This window comes from Protobothrops mucrosquamatus, unplaced genomic scaffold (genome assembly GCF_001527695.2).
Source record: "Protobothrops mucrosquamatus isolate PMUCROS unplaced genomic scaffold, P.Mucros_1.0 scaffold_155, whole genome shotgun sequence".
Lineage (NCBI taxonomy): Eukaryota > Metazoa > Chordata > Lepidosauria > Squamata > Viperidae > Protobothrops > Protobothrops mucrosquamatus.
Window position 1 is genome coordinate 614676 of NW_015386231.1, and position 22367 is coordinate 637042.

The following is a 22367-nucleotide window of genomic DNA, read 5'->3' on the forward strand; positions in this document are numbered from 1 at the left end:
ATATGGGGAAGATGGATTGTTTATATTCAAAAGAAACATAAAGTGGTAGAATATAAGTTAGGTTTTTAGAATTTTTTAAGTTGGTTTATTTCTACTATCTTTTCTTGTAGATTAAGATATTTTGTAGAGTTAGAGATATTAGTATTTGTTTACTTTTATATGAATATTATTCTGGGATTAGGTTTGGGGAGTCCGGGGGCGGGGTGGGGGGTTATTGATTGGTTATTGTGTTTACTTGTGATTGTTTTTTATGATTGAAAAAATAAATAAAATTTCTTAAAAAAAAATAAAAATTGGTATACGAGAGTTGGGCAGATATATAAATTAATTTAATAAATAAATAAGGATGCCTGACACTTGTTGTTTCCATCACTGAAACCTAAGTGGGAGGAAGAGGTCATGTACTTCTCTTGGAAAGCTGCCAATCCTGGATTTTGAGTTTGCAACTAGCGAGAGTCCTGACATGCAGGAAGGTAAGTAGAGATTCTGTCAGTATCAAGTGACATTACTCTGCAAATAGCCAGGCACCAATCCTTGTTTGAGCCGAATAGGTTTATTCCTCCTGTATTATTCCTTCTCCTACAAAATAGCAACCATGTCAGAGCTAATAGACCTTATTGCTGGGGTGGAAATGGAGTACCCCAAGCTGGTAGTTTTGGGAGATTTCAGCCTGCCTTTCCTTGACAAGGTTCATGGTATGGGTCAGGAGCAAATGGCTGCCATGACAATTATGGACCTGACCCCGTGTATCAGGGCCTAATGCATATGAAAAAAAAAATAACATGTTAGATTTGTACTTTGTCTCAATATGATCTGACTCATGACCTTTGCCTGTTGTGGAGAATCTGCTCTTTGATTGGTGGGGAGTTCTACGATGGAACCACCACCTCAGTGGGAAAAGGCCTATTAACCCAAGTGCCTAATGGATGCTGCAGAGTGTTTAAAATAAATAACAATAAATCTGACTTGATCCTTTTAATAGTCACAACCATTTCAATGGCTGCTATGAGGAATCCTCATGGTATTTTGTAGATAGCTAACCAGATTCCAGAGCAGTTATATTTCAGTAGGAGAATGGAGATGACTGAACTTTTATCTTGTCATATGATCTGGGATCATTTTGAATCTTGAGGAAATATCTGGAATGTCAGCTTCACCGCTTCCCTCAGGGCTGGTTAGGGCCTCCCATAAAGGGGCAGAAAGCTGGATTTGAAGAGTAATACATTCTTCTCCAAGTGAGGACCCATACCTGTAACCTTTGGGGAAAAAAGGGTGCGGTATGCCCTCTGTTCAAAGAACTTTGACTTGATTTTATTGCTTCGGATAATTTAGATCTATAATCTAGGAAAGATTCTAGAGAAAATAGTGGCTCTGCAAATCCAGAGAATCTAGAGAAAATGTTATTTAGACCCTTGGTAGTCAGGTTATAGGCCAGAGTACAGCATGGAAACTGCTTTGGTTGCACTTGTGAATGATATGGAGAAACTAGAATTGGGGGAGCACAACCACTCCTGTCTCTTCTGAATAAGGTGAGGATTGCAACTACATGACTTTTTATTTTCTGGGTTTTTTATATATATATTTCTGATTTTGTTATTTTTGTTGATGTATAATTTGGGACTATTTTTTTCCTTTCTGGATGTCATTTTCTTTTATAATTAGACTGTTAACCACCCAGAGTCTTTGGGAATGGACAGTATGCAAATAAAGTAATTAAATGAACAAACCCATCTCTTATGGATTAGAAAGTAATGTCCTGGACAACAAGCTGCTTAGTCCTAATTAACTTTAAAACAAAGCTCCTGAAAAAGGAAGGATAGCATGCTGTAAAGGAAGGCAGCATCCTCCAGCTTCATCTTTTAGTGCAGCAATAGATTTAAGATAAGAGAAAATAACCTGTACTGTCATTTTTTTTACTGTGGGCACAATGGCACACTTTAAAATGAAATTCTGTTGCCTGCTCTCAAAAGAGAGAATATATCTACCCATACACATAATACACATATACACATGCTACATACATATGTATATATCTATACCAGGGGTAGGACACCTTGGCTCTTTTATGACTTGTGGACTTCAACTCCCAGAATTCCTGAGTCAGCCATGCTGAGGTAAAAGGGAGAGGTTTCCCTGCTGAGCCATGCTGGCTCAGGAATTCTGGGAGTTGAAGTCCACAAGTCATAAAAGAGCCAAGGTTGCCTACCTCTGACCTATACCATGCATAAATATACATATATATATATTAATCACTGTCCATTTTGAATACACAGCAGAGATGTTATATGGAACAAAACTGTGACTGAATCTGGATGTTCTGCTTTGGATATCACGGAGCCTCCTCTAAGAAGGTAACAAGGAAAACAGGTCATGAAGAGGATGTTTAGCATCCCAGACAGTCCTGTGGACCCTGCTCAAGCATGGCTCAAATGCCATGTCCTGGATTCATGGAAGTGAACTACCAACAATCTTTTCTGCCATCCTCACCACCACCACCATCCTCATTTGGGCCCGTAGGAAGGTGTTTCTGATAAATATATACTTTGTACTAGCAGAAATTAGTGAATACGAGGCATACTTTCAAAATTCAAAACGTCTCCAATCCTGAGATTACTGTTATGTGTAACCAATCATGATTAAAAGAAACCTTGCTTAGTGTACAACAGTTACAATCTTGCAGTCTGAGTGCATTTAATATACAATTGTGAGTAATAAATGATTAAGAGCACATCGGTCCTAGTTAACACAAAGTATGTAAGCAATGTTGGAACTAGCTGCCAAACACATTGCCCAGCCTTGTTTTACATCTTTCTATTGAACGGAAGAATCACTTCTGCTGAAAAATTGCTGGAAAGGAAGATCGTTATTTTATATTATGCGTGGTATTTTATACAGAGCAATAACATATATAGGGACAAATGCTCACAAGTAGACAGAATGTCACGTATAGCCATTTTTTAAAAACTGAATGACTAATGCTCTAATCCAGGATGTTTCAATTTGGGTTCCGAGGAGTCCTTACTAAGAAAACCTGAAAAGGCAGACAAGCTTTCCTAAAAACACAGTTTGCTTGGGTTCTCTGTGAATTTTTCCTAAAACGTTTAGCGGGAAAATAAGTCACTAACACTTGAAGCAACAGTGGGGAACAAGCAGGCCTGTTGAAATGGCAGCCCTGGGTCCCTCACCCTCATGAAATGAGGCAATAACGCTGGAGAGCACCATAATCACATTCAGAGACACACAGTTGGAGATGGTAATTTAGATAATTGCTTCAACTGAAGGAGCCTAAGAACAGAAAAGAGATTTCTGTTTTTAAATCTAGATCGCTGAAAGAGGAAATGAGCCACAAGCAAAGGAACTAAAAAAAACAAAACAAAACTATCAACCCTGCATCTTGTATGACTAGCTTTGCTGGCCCAAATGGGAATTGCATGGGAATATCTGGAAGGACTTGAGGTAGAAAGTCTTATCTTTAGGGTGGTGAAAAATTAGGAAGAGTAAAAATATGAAGGGTGGAAAAAAGCCAAATAGAAGAACTGTTTGGTTTTTCCATTGTTACAGCCCCTTACTACAGATTGTCCTCACAATTGACTCCACAATTTCCCTTGCTAAGCAAGACTGTTGTTAAGTGGATTTTGCCCCACTTTACGACCTTTCTTGCCACAGTTGCTAAGTGAATCACTGCAGTAAGTAAGTTTGTAACATAGTTGTTAAGTGAATCTGGCTTCCCCATTGACTTTGCTTGTCAGAAGGTCACGAAATAAATATATGGGGCTTGCTTTCATATAAGCTTCCTTAAACCAGGGCTATTTTTCTTACACATGTTTTGCTCTCATCTAGAAGAATTTAATATGAAATCTTCTTAGTTCTCTAAGTATCCTTTTCTCAAAGGAAAGGTTTTAATTGCATGCTTAATTTTTGAGTTAAAAGCATAGCTATCATACATTAGAAATTGGGAGTGGTTTATTCTTTAAAATTCCCTGTACTGAAGCAATAGATACGGCCCAATTCTAGTGCATAGGAACCTCATTTTTCAAATTATCTTGGTTGCTGTAGCTAATTTGTATCAGCCTTGGATGCTTTGGGAAATGAGCCAACAGCTCAAAGTCTCAAGTACACCTGAATCCTTACTCATCATTTCCAGTGTGCTAAACCTCTTTAATTAGAGCATATATCTTTTACAAGTTAAATATCTCATCCATAAGGCAAAGAATCCCAAAGTGTACACTTACTGCACTGCAATTGTCAACATCGCTCTTAAATAGCTCAGCAGACTCAGTGTTGTTGAATAGCCCACAGCAATTTAAGCTGTTTTCCAATGATATCCTGGTGTTGTCATTCAGCAATTTCCAGGTACCGCTCAAAAGTCTTTCCTGGAAGGACAGAGAGAGAAGGGAGAAAGACTTGGAAAGGCCAGTGTCATAAAATGGAATTTTCAGTGTTGTGACATAAGGGCTTCTTAATTTTTGTCCATCTAGCCAAGGAAGCTGAATTTTGATCTTCTACAGGTAGTCCTCGATTTATGACCAGTCCCTTAGCAACTGAGTTTACAGCAGATTTCCCCAGGACTATGTATGATCTGAATTCAGAGTCAAAAAAGGACGCAAAATCAGGCAGTCACATGGTGACCTGCTTAACAACTGGCCCAGCCTACAACCATAATTCTGGGCTCAATTATGGTCGTAAATTGAGGACCACCTATATGACTTAGGTACCTTGAGGGGAAATGTTTGTGAAAAAGCACCTCAGGCATATTCTCCAACCAGTCTTCCTCCTGATGCATTGCACAACCCCAGAATTTCCAAGTGGTTACAGCACAAGAAATTTCGGGAACTGTCTAATAATGCATTTGAGGAACAGGAAGTTAGGGAACGCTTGCGCAAAATATAAACTTAATTGGATTAAACAACAAAAGTGAAATTAAATGTAAAGAAAGCAAACACACTTGCTGACTGCATTTGTTCCACATGTTAGACTAAATGTGGTTCAACAGTTTACTGTTCATTATGTTGTGGGAAGTCAGTCATTACCTTAACATGTTGCACAAACCAACAGATCTTCTGCTTAATGTGATTTGTTTGGCCACAGCACATTCCATGAATAGAACTATTATATTTCACAATCCCAGGTATTGGATTCAGGGTACTGTGTGAATGCAACATGCAACAACACTATTGGGAAAGGACGAGACGAGGTTTAACCTACCGATCTTTTCAGCAATTTGAACCTTTGCTGGAAACTCAGTGGTATATATACATATATTAAACTGGGTGGACAATTAAGCAGCTACACAATTGGGCTGAAGCACATGCTGAACACACGCATACACACACGCAAGTACACAGAGACAAATGCAAGATTAACATGCTGCTTGGGCCAAGAAAAAAAAGTCTTCCTGTTATTAAGCTTGGAAAACAAAGAGGAAATTTACCCTATGGTTATACTTTTGTTGACCAACAAGGAATGGTTTTAACAGTTCCTTTCCTTAAAGTTGCCAAATCACAATTTCCACATTCAGTATCTCTATTTGTATCAAGACGTCTAAGAGATCAAAGCAAATGGGGTGGAAGTCACAAACCTCACCCTGCTCATGGGGTTGGGATATCTTGCAAGTGGCTCCATTTTTTGTTCCTTTGTTTGTTTAAATGATGGGAATAAACACGAAGGCCGTTTTCTGAAAGTAAATTTGCTTCGGTGCAGACTAAATATGCCAGAAAAACTGAACGAAACTCAGACAGAAAGGCAGACTTACTTGCTTATGTGGCTTTAGTGTCAGGCATGCACAGGAAATTCCAAACTGGAAAATAAAGATTAGCCCTAGAATTATCATATACTGAAGACACAATTAAGGAACATCTCGGGGAAAATATAGAGTTTGTTAACAGCAAATAAAACGTGAGTTACAGATAAAATGATATTTACAGGAAGAAAATTAACAGGAAGCAAAATATTCTCAAAAGTAGTGTAGATTCTTCCAAGAAGTCTATAAAACTGGGAATACTTTTTAAAGATTGGGAATGCATTGTTTGACATTAGGAGTCCAGGTACACAGGATATTTTAAACAATCAAAGCTGTTGTTCATGAGGATAAACTAGTTAGTCCTCAACTTACAACCACAACTGAGCCCAAAATTTCTGCAGCTAAGTGAGACATTTATTGAGTTTTGCCTCATTTTACGACCTTGCTTGCCACAGTTGTTCAGTGAATCACTGCAGTTGACAAGTTAGGTGAATCTGGCTTCCCCATTGACTTTGCTTGTCTGAAGGTTGTAAAAGAGAATCACATGACCTCAGGACGCTGCAACTGTCGTAAATATGAGTAGTTGCCAAGCATCTGAATTTTGTTCACATGATCATGGGGATGCTGCAAAGGGTGTAACTGTTGAAAATGGTCGTAAGTCACATTTTTCAGTGCCACTGTAACTTTGACGGTCACTAAATGAACTGTTGTAAGCTGAGGACCGCCTCTACTGTTCAGCTAAGAGTGCTAATCTGAATGACAGTGGTTTCCTAAGGATGACAGCAAGAGAAGGATATTTTTGCCCTACTCATTAGTAAACTCTTAAATCAATCATGGGTCTCCTATGCAAATCAGAATCCAGAAAACCCAGAAACCAATCCAGACTTTGCAGCTGACATTTTCCTCTCCGCTATTATTGCAAAAGAAAAAAGGCGTCAGCTTTTCTAGACCCTTTCCTGTATATCCCTTTGTTGGCTAACTATTGCTGAGCCGAATTCAAAGGTGACTATTTTTGGTTTAAAGTGTCTCAGCATACACAGCAACATTGACTCTTATTTCCTGTTGCCTTACATCAGTATTTCTCACTTCAGGTTTTCTGGGCAAATAAGGAAGTTGCTTGATACCACTTACACTGCCTCTCATTCATTCATGAGCAGCCTAATTCTGTTGAGAAATCCACAAAAAAAAACCCCAGAAATTGGCTGTTGGAAGTAGGAGGAGGTTGTTACGATAAAACAAGGTGAGTTATGCTTCCGAAGCAGATTTTGAATGGTCAACATCCAGCCACAATGTTTCAAAAGGCTTCTTCTCAGATTTTTGTGGTTTTAGTAATGCTGACAACCAGGCTCTGCACAGACACTACGACCTTGAAACACTCCGAAAGGTTCTTTTGAAGTCATTCCCCTTTTCTTAAAAACAAAAAACAAAACCCAGCCTTTCTAAGAAACAAAACTGCACCACTCCGCTGCAGCTGCAGCTCAAGAGTCAGTCTGGATTTCTATGTCAATTGGCTTAGTTCGTTTCCATAAAACATAAAGGCAGGAGTGCAAAAAAAAAAAAAGCAACCTAAAACATAACGTTTACTTGTGGCCTCTTTTTGTTTTCTAAGTTTGCATACATTGTTTTATAATAGATTTTTTTGCTGTAATGCTCTACAGTTGTACCCAGACACAGACTTATTCATCAACTTATATGTTATAATGATCTGAGGGCTGGAAGGGACTAGATCAGAGGTAGGCAACCTTGGTTCTTTTATGACTCGTGGACTTCAACTCCCAGAATTCCTGAGCCAGCATGGCTCAGCATGGAAACCTCTCCCTTTCCCCTCAGCATGGCTGGTTCAGGAATTCTGGGAGTTGAAGTCCACGAGTCATAAAAGAGCCAAGGTTGCCTACCCTTGGACTAAATCATAATCAAATTTTAATTCTTGCCTGAAGGCATGACTTTTTAACTACTCATTTTCATTAACAGATTCACATTTTTCATAACGTGACAAAAAGAGAAGAAAGCTCCAGGAGCAGAGTCCTTGGAATTAAGGGAAGGCCAGCTATTATTCTCAATACAGAAAAAATATTATCTATTTGGTAGCCTCAAGTGCCCAAGTGAAAGTGAGGAAAACTTACAAATATATTTCACCAACATATCTATCTTCCTGCCACTCCCTTAAATAAACTCTCACCTAGCATAGTAGTGGTGCAATGGGAATTGTAGCTCATCAAGATCTAAACAGTCGCAAGTTCTCACTTTTATAATACCGTGTTTCCCTGGGCTTATTTTGGGGGTAGGGCTTATATTAGGCCCACCCCTAAATATCAAGCTAGGGCTTATTTTGGGTGTAGGTCTTACTTTCAGGGAAACACGGTAGGCAGTCCACAATATTGCTGGAATTGGGTATGTCTAGTTTAATGAAGAAAAGGACGAGGGGGGGACATGATAGCAGTGTTCCAATATCTCAGGGGCTGCCACAAAGAAGAGGGAGTCAAGCTATTCTCCAAGATGCCTGAAGGCAGGACAAGAAGCAACGGATGGAAACTGATCAAGGAGAGAAGCAACCTAGAACTAAGGAGAAACTTCCTGACAGTTAGAACAATTAACCAGTGGAACAACCTGCCTCCAGAAGCGGTTAATGCTCCAACACTGGACGTTTTTAAGAGGAGACTGGACAGCCATTTGTCCGAAATGGTATAGGGTTTTCTGCTTGAGAAGGGGGTTGGACTAGATGACCTCCAAGGTCCCTTCCAACTTTATTATTATTATTATTATTATTATTATTATTATTATTATTATTATTATTATTATTATTATTATTATTATTATTATTATTATTGGCAATTTCAACTCCAGTCATGCCAACAACACATCTGGTGGAATTCTCACATATCTATTTTTGCCAGGTAGACTTCAGGAGACAGGCAATGAATTCTGCTTTGCCAATAGCACAGAAGGATACAAAGAAAAGCATGACTTGGTGATGGTTGATAGCACCAATGAGTCCCACAATGGCGATGAGAAGCAGGAAGAAACCCACAGCAATGACCCCTCCGATGATGTTCAGGCTGGGAACGATTCCAAATTCTTTACCCCAGGCAGCCACTCCAATCAGTAGTAGACCAACCAGCTGGAAAACAAGGAAGATTTGGGTTAGGAAGAAGATGCAAAAATCAGAAACACTGAAAACAATTCCAATCTATTTAGCTTTTCTTTTTCTCTTCAATAATGTGCATTATTTCCATTCCCAAATGCTACATATTGTACTGCAGTTACTGCCTTCGTTTCAGCTCAAGCATAGCACTGCAACTATTAACTAGCCTTCGTTGGATTATAAATCCATTTAACCCAATTCCAGTGAACTGGCCTGAACGTCTGCTCAGTAATCATTATCATGACAAGACTTTCTCATCAACAAGATTGTGGAAAAACTGGCCACATCATATAAAACAGTTTTAGTATATTACAAAATTGCCACAATATTCTAGGAGTTCTAAAGAGATCTGAAATGAAAACTGGGATTTAGTTTTCTCAGTTTATTGTTTGTTGAAAATCTTCCATGACAAAACTAGATACTGCGTTGTCTCTCTTCTATTGCTGCTGTATTTTACATTTAATTAATCACAATATAATGAATCAGAATAGAACTGGAAGGGACCTTGGAGGTCTTCTAGTCCAGCCCCTGCTCAAGCAGGAGACCCTATACCATTTCAGACAAGTTGGCTGTCCAGTCTCTTCTTAAAAACCTCTAGTGATGAAGCACCCACACAACGTCTGAAGGTAAGCTGTTCCACTGGTTACTGTATTTTTCAGTGTATAAGACGCTATTTTTTCCTGCAAACATCTTGTTCAAAAATCAGATGCGTCTTATACAAGTGCAGCGTCTTATACACGAAAAAATAATGGTAACCTCCGCAGCCCAGGGCATGCCTGTGTGGATTCTTTACATGCCGCTGCCATGCCGCCTGGTGCAGGTGTCAAGCCCCTGTGGGCTTCCCACTAACGGGAGGGGGGAGGGGGCAAGATTGTCGGCCGGCCGAACTTCCGGCCAGCTCAGTTGATCGGCGCGGAGACACTCGCATGCCAGAGCGTCTTACACAAGGGTGCGTCTTATAGAAAAATAATTGTCCTCACTGTATTTATTGTAGAACTTCAAACTAACCCCAGAGAGAGAGAGAAAAGGAGAGTTTCTTCCAGTACCATTACAACAAAGTGATTAAGAGAGTGACTCCTCACATTAAACAATCTTAAATATATACAACAACTTTATTTGGACAGCTTTATCAACATCCATGTACCCATAAAATTATATTTTCACTGAACTACGTTATGTTTAAATGATTCAAAATGTTTCCAACAGAACATTGGAAAGTTAGACGAAGGCTGTCGAGTTATTTAGAGCTGTAGTAAAGTCATTGTCCTGAGAAGAAAACATTGTCGTTTTACACTATTTGAACATTTTTAATTACTTAATTTTTCCAGTATCTTAGCTTGCTTGGTGTTAACTTCCAAGACTGGAGGATTCCTCCACACCCTTTGGTACCCATGGGTACAGGGGTAAGAGACTTTCCAATGAGTGCCAAACCCAGCTCTTCTCCACAAAAGAGAGAAGAGAATTACAGCCTCACTTACTGAGCAATTGTTCAAAATTATGAAGGTGTTGGGGGGGAAAAAAAGACAACTGGTTCTTGAAGTTCCAGCTCTCATAATATGTCATGTGATCCTGATCTGGCTTCTTGGCAACCAGCTCACACTTACAACGTTGCAGCGTCTTGCGGTCATATGATCACTATTTCCGAAAATCCCTGCTGGCTTCCCATAAGCAAAATCAACGAGGAAGTCGGCAGGAAATCTCACAGGTTGCTCTGATCAGTTGCTCACAGCAGTCACACCTGGCTCCACTGCACTTGTGTTGCGCAAGCCACTTGCACACCCTTTCCCATTCTGCATCAGATGCCCGCCTTACTTGCCTGCTTGCAAACCACCCAGGACTCGCTTAACGACTTGCAATCCTCACTTAACAGCAGCAATTAAGGAGTGATGTCATGTGATATAGCTCTTTACAACCACGCTGCTTCACAATAGAAATTTCAGGCCGTTACTATGGTTTAACTCACGATTACCTATAATTCATACTCAATTTCAAATGCTTTCCAATATAAGCTATCTTACTGTGTAGGCCTTGGTGCTCTCTGAGCTTGATTGCCTTCTACTGTCTTGGTTCGCTTCTACTGGGAAGTGAGGTAAACTTGTTTTTAACCACAAGAAGATGTCCAAATAAGAGGAAAGGACACAGAACGGAAATGTGGCGGATGCACTTCTCAAACAAGGTTGCCAAGTGTAAGGTCTCTTAGGTGTATCCAAAGAGAAAATATTGCTCAGACATATAGGTCCACACTTGCCATAACAAGGACAGGGCACTGTCTAGATCAGTGGTGGCGAACCTATGGCACGGGTGCCAGAGGCGGCACTCGGAGCCCTCTCTGTGGGCACATGTGCCGTTGCCCCAGCCTTGCCTCCCCCCATGACCTCCTCCTCACCGGCAGCCCCCCTGGAGGAGAGTTGCCCCTGAGCGTGACCCACATGGAGCAGCGCAGCCAAGGACATGGTAGCCAGGCAGCATAGACAAGACTCTGCCCTCACGGCCCATCCCGCACAGTTGATGCTGCGGGGTGTGGGCAGAGGGTGTGGCCACCATGGCGCTGCTGGGCTGCCTGGGCGATCTGCAGCAGGCCCTGGAGGCGGTGAGTGGCCCTGCGGGCAGGTGGAGTGGGGGACGGGGTGGGGCAGGAGGTGGAGCAGGGGTGGGGCCAGTTTTTGGGCACTCGGTCTCTAAAAGGTTCGCCATCACTGTTCTAGATATAAATATGGAGTATAACAGAATAACAGAGTTGGAAGGGACCTTGGAGATCTTCTAGTCCAACCCCCTGCTCAAGCAGGAAACCCTATAACATTTCAGACAAATGGTTATCAAATCTTTCCTTAAAAACCTCCAGTGTTGGAGCACCCACAACTTTTGGAGGCAAGTTGCTTCACTAGTAAATTGTTCTCACTGTCAGGATTTTTTTTTTCTTAGTTCTAGGTTGAACCTCTCCTTGATTAGTTTCCATCCATTGCTTCTTGTCCTGACTTCGGGTGATTTGGAGAATAGGTTGACCCCCTCTTCTTGGTAGCAGCCCCTTAAATATTAGACAATTGTTGTTGAGTTATGAGCTATATAATTATTACAGTGTACTTAGATTAGAACTCACATTCAGAAACGCCTCTGCAAAGAAATAGGTGAAGCTATTAAAAAAGGGGTGAAATTTGATTCACATTCTCTCACTATTAGCAATTCTCTCAATATTTTTGACATGGCCGGTTTGATAAAACTCGATATAATTAAAAGTAGGAGCTAAACACACAAAAATATATTTTAAAATGATAGGCTGCTATTTGAAGTATAAACATTATAGACTAATATTTGAAGTTTATTTACTTTATTTATTCAACTTATTGAATAACTTATACTTAATTCAATTTATGTTGCTGCCTTACTCACCTAAGTTACTCAGGGCAGCTTACATAATTAAAAACAACAACATTGAGAAATAACAGCCACTGAAATCAATTAAAACTGTTAATTAGAACACTAAAAGTAATTTGTAGGCAAGTGTGAAGGTAATAGGAGCAGTAGCAACTCAGGAATTAACCATGCATTAATCTAGTCTTATCTGTTTGGGTAGGGAGGTAACAAGGATAGGCAAACAAGGCGTAAGAATAAAAAGAAGAAAGCAGGTTTTGTTTAAAGCAGTGTTTCTCAACCTTGACAATTTTAAGGCATGTGGACTTCAACTCCCAGAATTCCACAGCCAGCAATGCTGGCTGTGGAATTCTGGGAGTTGAAGTCCACATGCCTTAAAATTGTCAAGGTTGAGAAACACTGGTTTAAAGTGAGGAAGCTTAAGAGACACGTTAACTTTTTTAAAACTTTCACTGAACTGTAACACAGAAAAGAGCAGATTGTCTTCCATCCAGTCTCTAACCTCCCTCTTTTAGGTTGGTTACAGCCTTGAGATGGCATTGATTATGCTTACCAATGACCTCTGCTGTGCTTGAGATGGGAGCAGTACATCCACCCTGTCCTCCTTGATCTCTCACCAGCTTTCAATACTATTTGGTTATAGTTATCTTTCTGGACCAGCTCAGGGGACTGGAAGTGAGAGGCACAGTGTTTTTTCCTCCTTTCTCTTGGTGTTGATGGGCTGGGGAAATGTGAGCCTGATGCCCTTGCTTTGTGATGTTCATCAGAGCTCTAACCATCTCTTGTTTCTGTTTACAATCTACATGAAGCTGCTGGCACAGGGTTATACTGTGTCATACAGATGATACCAAATCATACATCTCTGCTCCAGACTGATCAAGTGATGCCATCAAGGTTCTTTCCCAATGTCTGGATCCATGGGGGATGTCTGGGCAAGAATAGGCTTCAGTTCAACCCTGGCAAGATCAAGCAGCTACAGTTAGCACCTTAACCTTCCAGATCCTGAGATTTTTCCATCTTTGGCTCTGAGCGGGATTGCACTTCCCCAGATGGAGCTGGTTTGCAATTTGGGGGTCCTCCTGGATTCAAGGATTCTGCTAAAAGAGAAGGAGGCTTCTTTGACTAGGAGGGCCTTTTCACAACTCTTTGCCTTGTGTGTCAATTGCACTCATTTCTGGACTGAGACGCTCTTACAGTGATTCATGCCTTAGTTGTCCCCCGGTTCGATTACTGTAATGCACCCTATGTATGGATGCTCTTGAAGATGTTTCACAACTAGTGCAGAATGCAGCATCATGGACTTTTTGGGAGATATCACAATATGCTCACGAAAGACTTCTGTTCCATGAGCCACAATGACTTTCAGCAAATTCTGGATACAATTCAAGGTGCCGGCTATCACTTACTTTATCACCTACACAGCACAGCGCCAAGTTATTTTGGAATCACCTGTCTCACTCACCTCCCAGAACTAGCAGGATTGGCATGCTCCACGCCTCTTCTGTCAGGCAGAGTAGAGTCACCTTGTGGGATCTAAGAGTGTCCTCTGTTTCAGTGCCTGTTCTAAGGAACAGCATCTCTCTAGGACAGGGGTCCCCAATCCCCAGTCCGTGGACCGGTACCAGGCCAGCAACCGGTCCGCACAAACAAGCAAAGCCCCATCCGCAGAATGCAAGCAGCACACAAAACCACGCACCCTCCAGTCCACGGAAAAACCTTTCTCCACAGAATTGGTCCCTGGTGCCCAAAATGTTGGAGACCTCTGCTCTAGGATATGGATGGCTCCACTCTCCTGGACTTTCACAAAGCATTAAAGGCCTGGCCCCAGGCTTTTATGCACTCAGAAAGAATTAGTACAAGATGCTTTACCACTGGGGTACCACAACAAATGCTGGAAATATAATGAACTATAGAGAGCAAGGATGAGGTACAAGTAGTCCTTGACATGACCACAATTGAGCCCAACATTTATGTTGCTAAGTGAGAAATTTGTTAAGTGAGTTTTGCCCCATTTTACGACTTTTCTTGCCACAGCTCTTAAATTAATAAGACGGTTGTTAAGCGAATCTGACTTTCCCATTGAGTTTGCTTGTCAGAAGTTACAAAGGAGGAAACCACGTGACCCCAGGACACTGCAATTGTCATAAATCCGAGTCAGTTGCTAAACGTCTGAATTTTGATCACATGACCATAGGGGCGCTGAAAAATGATCATGTCACTTTTTTCAGTGCCATTGCAACTTCAAATGGTCACTAATTGAAATCTTGTAAATTAAGGACTACCTGTAATGGTATGTGAGAATAAGGCGGGGAGGGGGCAGAGATGCTACCTAGGGAACAATCAGATAAGAGAGGGCAGAGCCTGCAGATACATAATTGGCAAATAAATCCAGAAGGAACTCCCCTTAACTTCTCAAAACTTTTTAACAGTGGGATAATGCGATATTTGTAATTTCAGACTTGTAAGACCTTATTATTGTAGCCTTACAAAATGTAGAATTAGCTCATGTGGTTGCCGTTTCCTGTAAGACTTACCTGGCAAGACTAATGACCTTCACAGAATTAAAGCAACAACTAACTGTAATTATGCAATAACCAGTAAGTGGGGGGGGGGGTACGGTTGTACAATGTAGCTGCAGGGATGCCCATAAAGGAAAATAATGCCTTCTTCCTCAGTTAAGACGTTTGCAGCTTGGAACTGCAACTATTTGGGGAAAGAGAAATTTAACTTTCTCCGTTCCCCACAGACTATACAGGTAGCCCTCGACTTATAACAGTTCATTTACTGACTGTTCAAAGTACAACGGCATTTTTCACATGATCACTGCAGCATCCCCACAGTCAGGTGATCAAAATTCAGACGCTTGGCAACTGACTCATAGTTATGACAGCTGCAGTGTCCCAGGGTCATGTGATCACTTTTTGCAACTTTCTTACAAGCAGAGTCAATGGAGAAACCGGATTCACTTAACAACTGGGGCAAGAAAGGTCATAAAATGGAGCAAAATCACTTAAAATGTTTTACTTGGCAACAGAAATATTGGGCACAATCGTGGTCATAAGTTGAGGACTACCTTTAATCTCAAAGATTTCCTATCCACCATACTGTCTGATAATTATATTTTAGGCCAGGCTAATAAGAGGGGTCAAGTCTTTGTGTGAATCAGCTTGTATATTTTAAAATTTCAAAAATATGTGGATATTTGAGTAGAGATAATCCAGGAAGGAGGCTCACATATAAATAAAATGTATAAGTTGTGCTTTACCCACTTAATCAGAATAGTGGAATTATTTTTAAATCTTGCACATGTTATAGTATCATTTTTGAAATGATTATATATTTATTGTATTGCTATTTGGGGTTTTAACCCTCTGTTAACTGAGTTACTGCTGTGACATTGGGTAGCTATATGAATTATATACACAAAATGTCAACCTAGAAGGTAGTATTAAGTCGTATGGTAACTTATGGCAAATTGAAAAAGCAAATTTTGATTGAACATCATAAGAATCTTAGCAGTATATAACTTCTTTTCAATGTGGGAGATTTTTAATCTATTACTAAAACAGCCATCTTTTCAAGAATGTAATAGCTCTGTAATTTCTGCACTAAGTAGGAAGCAGAGGGGAAGAAATGTGTTAGATTTTCTTTTTTTTAATATAATAATTTTATTAGAAGTTACAATTAAAAGATAAAAACTAGAGAAAAATTAAAGAAAAATAGAAAATGCACAAATAAAAAATAAAAAAATTAAACAGAAAGAAAAAATAATGAAGAAAAAGAAATACATAAAGAAATTACTTCTCCCCTTCATCAGAAATATAACCAATTTTAGCATCTTATCGCCTTTGGTTAAAAGTCAACAAATGATCTTTTCTTCCCTTATACATATCTTTAAACAAATCCTTAAAACCTTGTCATTCTGTCCTGATCAGCAAGTCCATTAAAGGTTACCAGAGACAAAAACTGTCTATTTTAACCTTGACCAAATACACTAATTTTACATTCCTTCTTTTTCTTTTAACAGTCTTGGTCTTTAGTTCCTAATGTCCTAGAACTTGATTTCTTTTTATTTTTTTCTTTGTCCCTTGTGACAAATATTCCAGATATTACAAATGTCTCTTTCGTAATTCAATATAGGAAAATTATCTGGGTCATTCTCTTGGTTTATTATTTGTATATCCCTTTTATTTATTAAGTCCCTTGGGACAAATATTCCAGATATCACAAAAGTCTCTTTCGTAATTCAATATAAGAAAATTACCTGGGTCATTCTCTTGGTTTATTATTTGTATATCCCTTTTAGTTATTAAGACATCAGCTGAAGGGATTTTTTTTTTTTTGGTATGGACAGTGCAGCATCTTTTTTCTATATCATGCTTACAACTTGCCATTTTTAAATCCACTTTCCGATCAGTGTTAATCTTGTCCAGTAAAACTTGTTCCTCTTTCATAACCTGTATAAAACTCAGTCTTATAGAGGCAGACAATCTTAAAATTAACATTCTGACTCCACTGTTCAAAAATATCCTTTAATATTCCAATATTAAAATATTTTGCTTCATTGTTATTAGGTCAAATGTAAATGTTTTTCTCCTTTAACTGTAATTTTTAGTTGCTTCTAATTTCCTCTCGTGTTCAACCTTCAAAGTCTAAACCTATGTTTTTTTTAAGAGAATTCAAAACAAGAGCATTTTCCTCCGGGGAAGGATTCATATAATTAATTTCAAAATCCTATTTCAAATCCATCTGGATCTTTAGTCCATTTATAACTTTCCAAAATCAAACTTCTAATCACCTTTTGCTGTTTATTCCAAAAAGATTTTTTTTTAATTCCTTAAACTCGTATTTAAAATTTCTTCTGCTAAGGATTGAAGGAAACTTACCTAGTGCTGTAAAACCTGTTAATCCAAAGATTTCCAATAACTGAAAAGTGGTTAACAAGTAATTTCTTTAAGTGGTTAAAAAAGGAAGTATGAAAACCCAGTGTCCTTTTGAAGGCACCAACTGTGGTTTGAGCAAAAGGATGACTATTCCCTTTAGTGTCCCAGAACTCTAAATCAGCTGGTGACTCCTATCTTGCATTCTCCTCGCAAGGACCAACTGTCCGGAGCATTTGTGGGTGATCTCAAGTTTTCTCATCTGAAAGCAATTATAGCTTGCTGGTCTACTCGCCAGCTGTTAAACCTACTGCAATTGTCAGATCTGCTTTTAATGGAGCCATCTTCAGTTTGCCATTTCTTCCCTGGAAATCTGAAGTGGGTTAGATATTCTATACTATTTCTTATTATATCTATTCATCTGATTTGTGGAAATGACAGGTAATTCTGCTACTTGTGGGTTTGACTGCAGCAATAAATGCTAGGAACTTGCTTTGTTAAAGCAGCAAGTAAACTGTGAAATTATGCAGGGAAATACACCAACCACATTTACTTTGATGCAGAAAAATGTAAAGCCTTTGTGATAAATATTTGCAAAAATCTTAGGTGAGGCCCGTTTTAACTAAGGCACTGAATGCTCCCCTTAGATGAAGTTTTACAATGTATCAACTTGTCCCAAGCATAGCTGTGTGTATGAGGTTGGTTACAAATAACTTCATTTGACTGGAAAATATCAAATGCCTCTGAACTGTGTATGAAGATGGTTATCACTCAGTATTTGTCATGAGTGTGGGACCAGAAGCCACCAGACCAAATGCAGTCAATGGGGCCATCTTCTTTGACTTTTCCTTAATACAGTAATCCCATTTTCTTTATTTTAGCTTTTTTTTCTGGGTAGCAGAGAGGTGGATTTCAATTTTATCATTGGACAGCAGGAAATAAATAATTGGGGGAGAGAGCATAGTTGTACAAATCACCTGCAGAGATGCCCATATAGGAAAATAATGCCTTCATCTTGAGTAAGATGTTTGTGGCTTGTGAATGACAACTATTCTGAGGAAGAGAAATCTAATTCTCTCCCTTCCCCTCACACTATAATCTCAAAGATTTACTACTCACCATACTTTCTAATAATTATATTTCAGGCCTGTCCACTAAGATGGGTCAGTCTTTGTGTGAATCAACTTGCATATTTTAAAATTTCAAAAAAAAACAACACATGTGGACATTGGGGTAAGGGTGATCCAGGAAGGTGACTTACATATAAATAAAATGTATGAGCTGTGCTTTATCCCACTTAATCAGAATGTGTAACTTTATGCTGAAAAAAGTCTCTAGCCAAGGTCTCTAGGAACACACTCCCTATTCAAATAGTGTACCAAGCATTACTTGATTTTTTTTCCTGTCTTGCAACTTCAAGCATCTGCATGTGTACTCAACAGCATCTTACTGTATTGTATATTATATAACAGTGATGGAGAACCTTTTAGAGACCGAGTGCCCAAACTGCAACCCAAAACCCACTTATGCATCGTCGGGTGCCGCGTGGGTGTGGCCCATTGGGTGGGCGTGGCTGCGGTGGTAACAGCAGACTGGGTGGGACTAAAAAGTTCAATCAATCAATTCCAACTTTGCAAGATTTTTTTTCCCCGCAAGAAGTTGAAATTGACTGATTGATTGAACCTTTTTTTTTTTTTACACGGCGGCGGAGGCCTAAAGCGAAAAGGTTTTATAAAACCCAGGTGAAGGCCTAGGACTGGGGCGATGGCGCGCGTGCCCACAGAGAGGGCTCTGACTGCCGCCTCTAGCACCTATGCCATAGGTTCGCCACCACTGTTATATAATATACAATATTATATGATAGCAGTCTTCCAATATTTAATGTAAAGTCACAAAGGAGAGGGGGTCAACCTATTGTCCAAAGCACCTGAAGGCAGGACAAGAAATAACAGGTGGAAACCTATTAAAGAGAGATCCAAATTACAACAAAAGAGAAATTTCCTGACAGTGAGAACAATTAATCAGTGGAATGGCTTGCCTCCAGAAGTTCCAAGTGCTCCAACACTGGAGGTTTTTAAGAAGAGATTGGACAACCATTTCTCTGGAATGGTATCTCCAGGGTCTCATCTTTGAGCAGGGTGTCAGAAAAGAAGACCCCCAATGTCCCTTCCAACTCTGTTATTCTATTACCTTTAGAAAAATTGTCAAGCAGATACCATCCCATGGTTTTGTAATGAAACATTAATTACAGTTAGACCCAATGTTCTGGCCATGACTTTTCATTATCTATTCTAGGTGGCAAATACCTAAAGCAATAAATATATGTAATCTGCTTTGAGGGCAGTAGCTCTGCTTTCAAAAATTTCTAATTGCATGAAAAATGTAGCCAAGTTGTCTATTCCGTGAAAATGGAATCGGGTTACCCAACAAAGAATCTGCCCCACTTCTTACAGTTTTAAGTAGGATTACTCAGTTATAAAGATTCTGTCCTTTGATGCTGAATGCAACTTACATCATTTAAAACCATTAGTCTCAGGGCTTTTTAAAAGTTCTTTCTTTCACCCATGATTCCAACACTGTAAGACTTCTTACAGCAGAACATATTAATTCCAACAAATTCTTACTATCCATATTTAATCCATTCTAGGCCTCTTGTCTTTCTCAAAGGGAGGAGAAAAGTTCATTTATTGGTTTGTTAGGTTTATGACCACCTTTTGTGCAGCACACATAGCACTCCATTTTCCCATTTCCCTATCACCACGTGAGGTAGATTGCGTTCCAAGAGAGTGATTGGCCCAATCAGCCAATGAATTTCTGAAGCTGAGGATGTCTTAGAACCTCTGTATCCCTAATGCCAGTCTTATATTTTTAAATAGAAAATATAGTTATAAAAAAATCACACATTTTCTATCACTATACAAGGAAAACTATTAAAGTTCCACTAAACCAGTCATTTTCTGCTCTGCTCTTTTTTGAGCTATGTATTGCTAATTCTTATTTTTTCCAACGTTTCCCAGATGTTCCTGCAGTGTAGCCAGGGACAATCAAATGACAGACAATCAGATGACAGATAATCTTTGTAACTTATTTACCAAATCTGACAAAACATAGGTCAATAAACAAGAAGCGAAGGTTCAGTGATTGTCAGCAGTCAAGGGAACATTTGAGGCAAGATTTCAAACTTGCAGAGGCAAATTTTCTTAGATAAATATCAGAAGCTTCCCATTCTATGCAACCCTGACAAGACATATGTTTTAGTCCAACTCTTCTGGGGCCAACCCATTACCCACTCATCACCTCCCCCACAATGCTTGCAAACAAAGTATACAGGATTTATAGCTTCTCTTCTCACTGTACTATAATTTCCTGGCCCACAAAAAAGTCAGATAAAACAAATCTCTCTCTTTCCTACCATGCATTCTCTCACTGATTAATCTTAAGTCTTCCTCCATCTGCTCTGTTCTAGAGCAGGGGTCCCCAACCCCGGTACATGGACCAGTACCGGGGGGCCGCGGCATGCCAGTAACCAGTCTGCTGGCAACACACAGAAAAACCTCTCTCCGTGGAACCGGTCCCTGGTGCCCAAATGGTTGGGGGCCTCTGCTCTAAAGGACAACAACCACCCTCAACATTTCCAGCCATATTAGTTATACATTCTGGAGACTATACTATACAGGTAGTCCTCGACTTACAACAGTTCATTAAGTTACCGTTCAAAGTTACAACAGCACTGAAAGTGACTTACGACCATTTTTCACGCTTATGACCATTGCAGCATCCCCATGGTCATAGTTTACATTTGGATGCTTGACAACCGGTTCATATTTATGACAGTTGCGGTGTCCCAGAGTTACATGATCATCTTTTGCAGCCTTCTGACAAGCAAAGTCAGTGGGGGAAGCCAGATTCACTTAACAACCATGTTGCTAATGTAACAACTGCAGTGATTCACAACAAAGGTGGCAAGAAAAGTTGTAAAATGGGGCAACATTCGCTTAACAAATTTCTCCCTTAGCAACATAAATTTTGGGCTCAATTGTGGTCGTAAACCGAGGACTACCTGCAGTCCAAGCCAAACGAAGGTCACCAGATTGGGGCAACTGCCATAGAAGCAGTGAGGTCATCCCTTCAGCCAGCTCTTACTTATTTTCCTCTAAAAACTACCTTCCTTCCAACCCTAACCCCCCCCCCCCCCAGCCTCAAGAATACAGTCAGAAAAAGACCTGGCTACATCTCTTTCCCCCCCACCCCAAATCCAAGCTCCTCCCGGGGCACCCAGCAACCCCATTATGGGTACGGGTCTCCCCCCCCCAACATCACGCACGCACGCACAAACACACACACACAGCCCAGCCTTCGTCCCCCCTAGATCTAGCCCCCCCCCTTTCCCTCCATAGGAACTCCACGCTCCTCTTCTTTCCAAGCTACGTCCGGGAAAAAGCGAAACAGCCGGCCGTCCGGTTGTCATACTCACCACGTAAACGACGTTGAGCGCGCACAGAGCATTGCGTGAGCAGGCGAAGCCCCCGCAAACCATGTTTCCAAACAGGAGGAACAAAGCCCACTCGCCTCTGAAAACGCCGAACAGACTCCCCCTAAGGGGCAGCACCCGTGGACACTACCCCTTTAAATCCCGGCCTGCCTCCACCGCGCTTGCGCACCAATACTTAGTGCAGCCTGCCGGCTCGGCGCATTCTCTTGATAGAACGCCTACACTCATCCGCCCCAGGCGCATGCGCCCTTGGAGTAAGCCGCACTGCCCCTGGGGAGTCGGTCGTCTCCATCCGGGTTCTGGAGTAAAAATACGGAAGATGCGTAACTCAGAGTGCTTTTGAAAAACAATGATGTGACGTCGTTGCTACTTCCGGTTCCAGGCTGCCATTTTCACGGGCTGGTTATTGAGTAGGTTGGGCTGTCTTTAATGGAGAAAGGAGAATTTTCTAGCGCGCCTTGCTTTATAGTATATGGAAAGGGTTTATTTTTGTTTCTTAGGTGGTATCCACACACTCAAATGGGAAAGTAGCATCTTTTTGCCTTGTAATGCTTGAATATTTTCTACGTTGATGAAGCCGTTTCCGGAAATGCTCCCGTGGCATCTTTTGCAGCAGAATCGAAGATGCCTTAAAACCCGAAGACATTTAGTGTTTTTGTAGGTCGTCAGCTCAGTAAACTCTATTTAATAAGTCGGTTGATAGGAAAATGTGCTTAAAAAGTTTCGGAAATACATGTTTGAGCT

At 40.3% G+C, this 22367-nt stretch overlaps 1 protein-coding gene across 2 annotated transcripts in view; it reads right to left on the reverse strand.

Moving 5' to 3' along the window:
* TSPAN31 (tetraspanin 31) overlaps window positions 1-21853 on the reverse strand; it is a 26679-nt gene extending 4826 nt beyond the window's left edge. The window contains exons 1-5 of one of the 2 annotated variants that reach the window (XM_015820566.1): window positions 21606-21853; window positions 8691-8858; window positions 5753-5833; window positions 5031-5171; window positions 4233-4373 (exon numbers count right to left, since the gene is read on the reverse strand). In XM_015820566.1, coding sequence (XP_015676052.1) covers window positions 4233-4373; window positions 5031-5171; window positions 5753-5833; window positions 8691-8858; window positions 21606-21668 — 594 coding nt within the window. In that variant the 5' untranslated portion in view covers window positions 21669-21853. The remainder of the gene's footprint in view (window positions 1-4232; window positions 4374-5030; window positions 5172-5752; window positions 5834-8690; window positions 8859-21605) is intronic. The other variant, XM_015820574.1, reaches the window with a different exon arrangement.
* Between the last annotated feature and the right edge of the window lie 514 nt (window positions 21854-22367).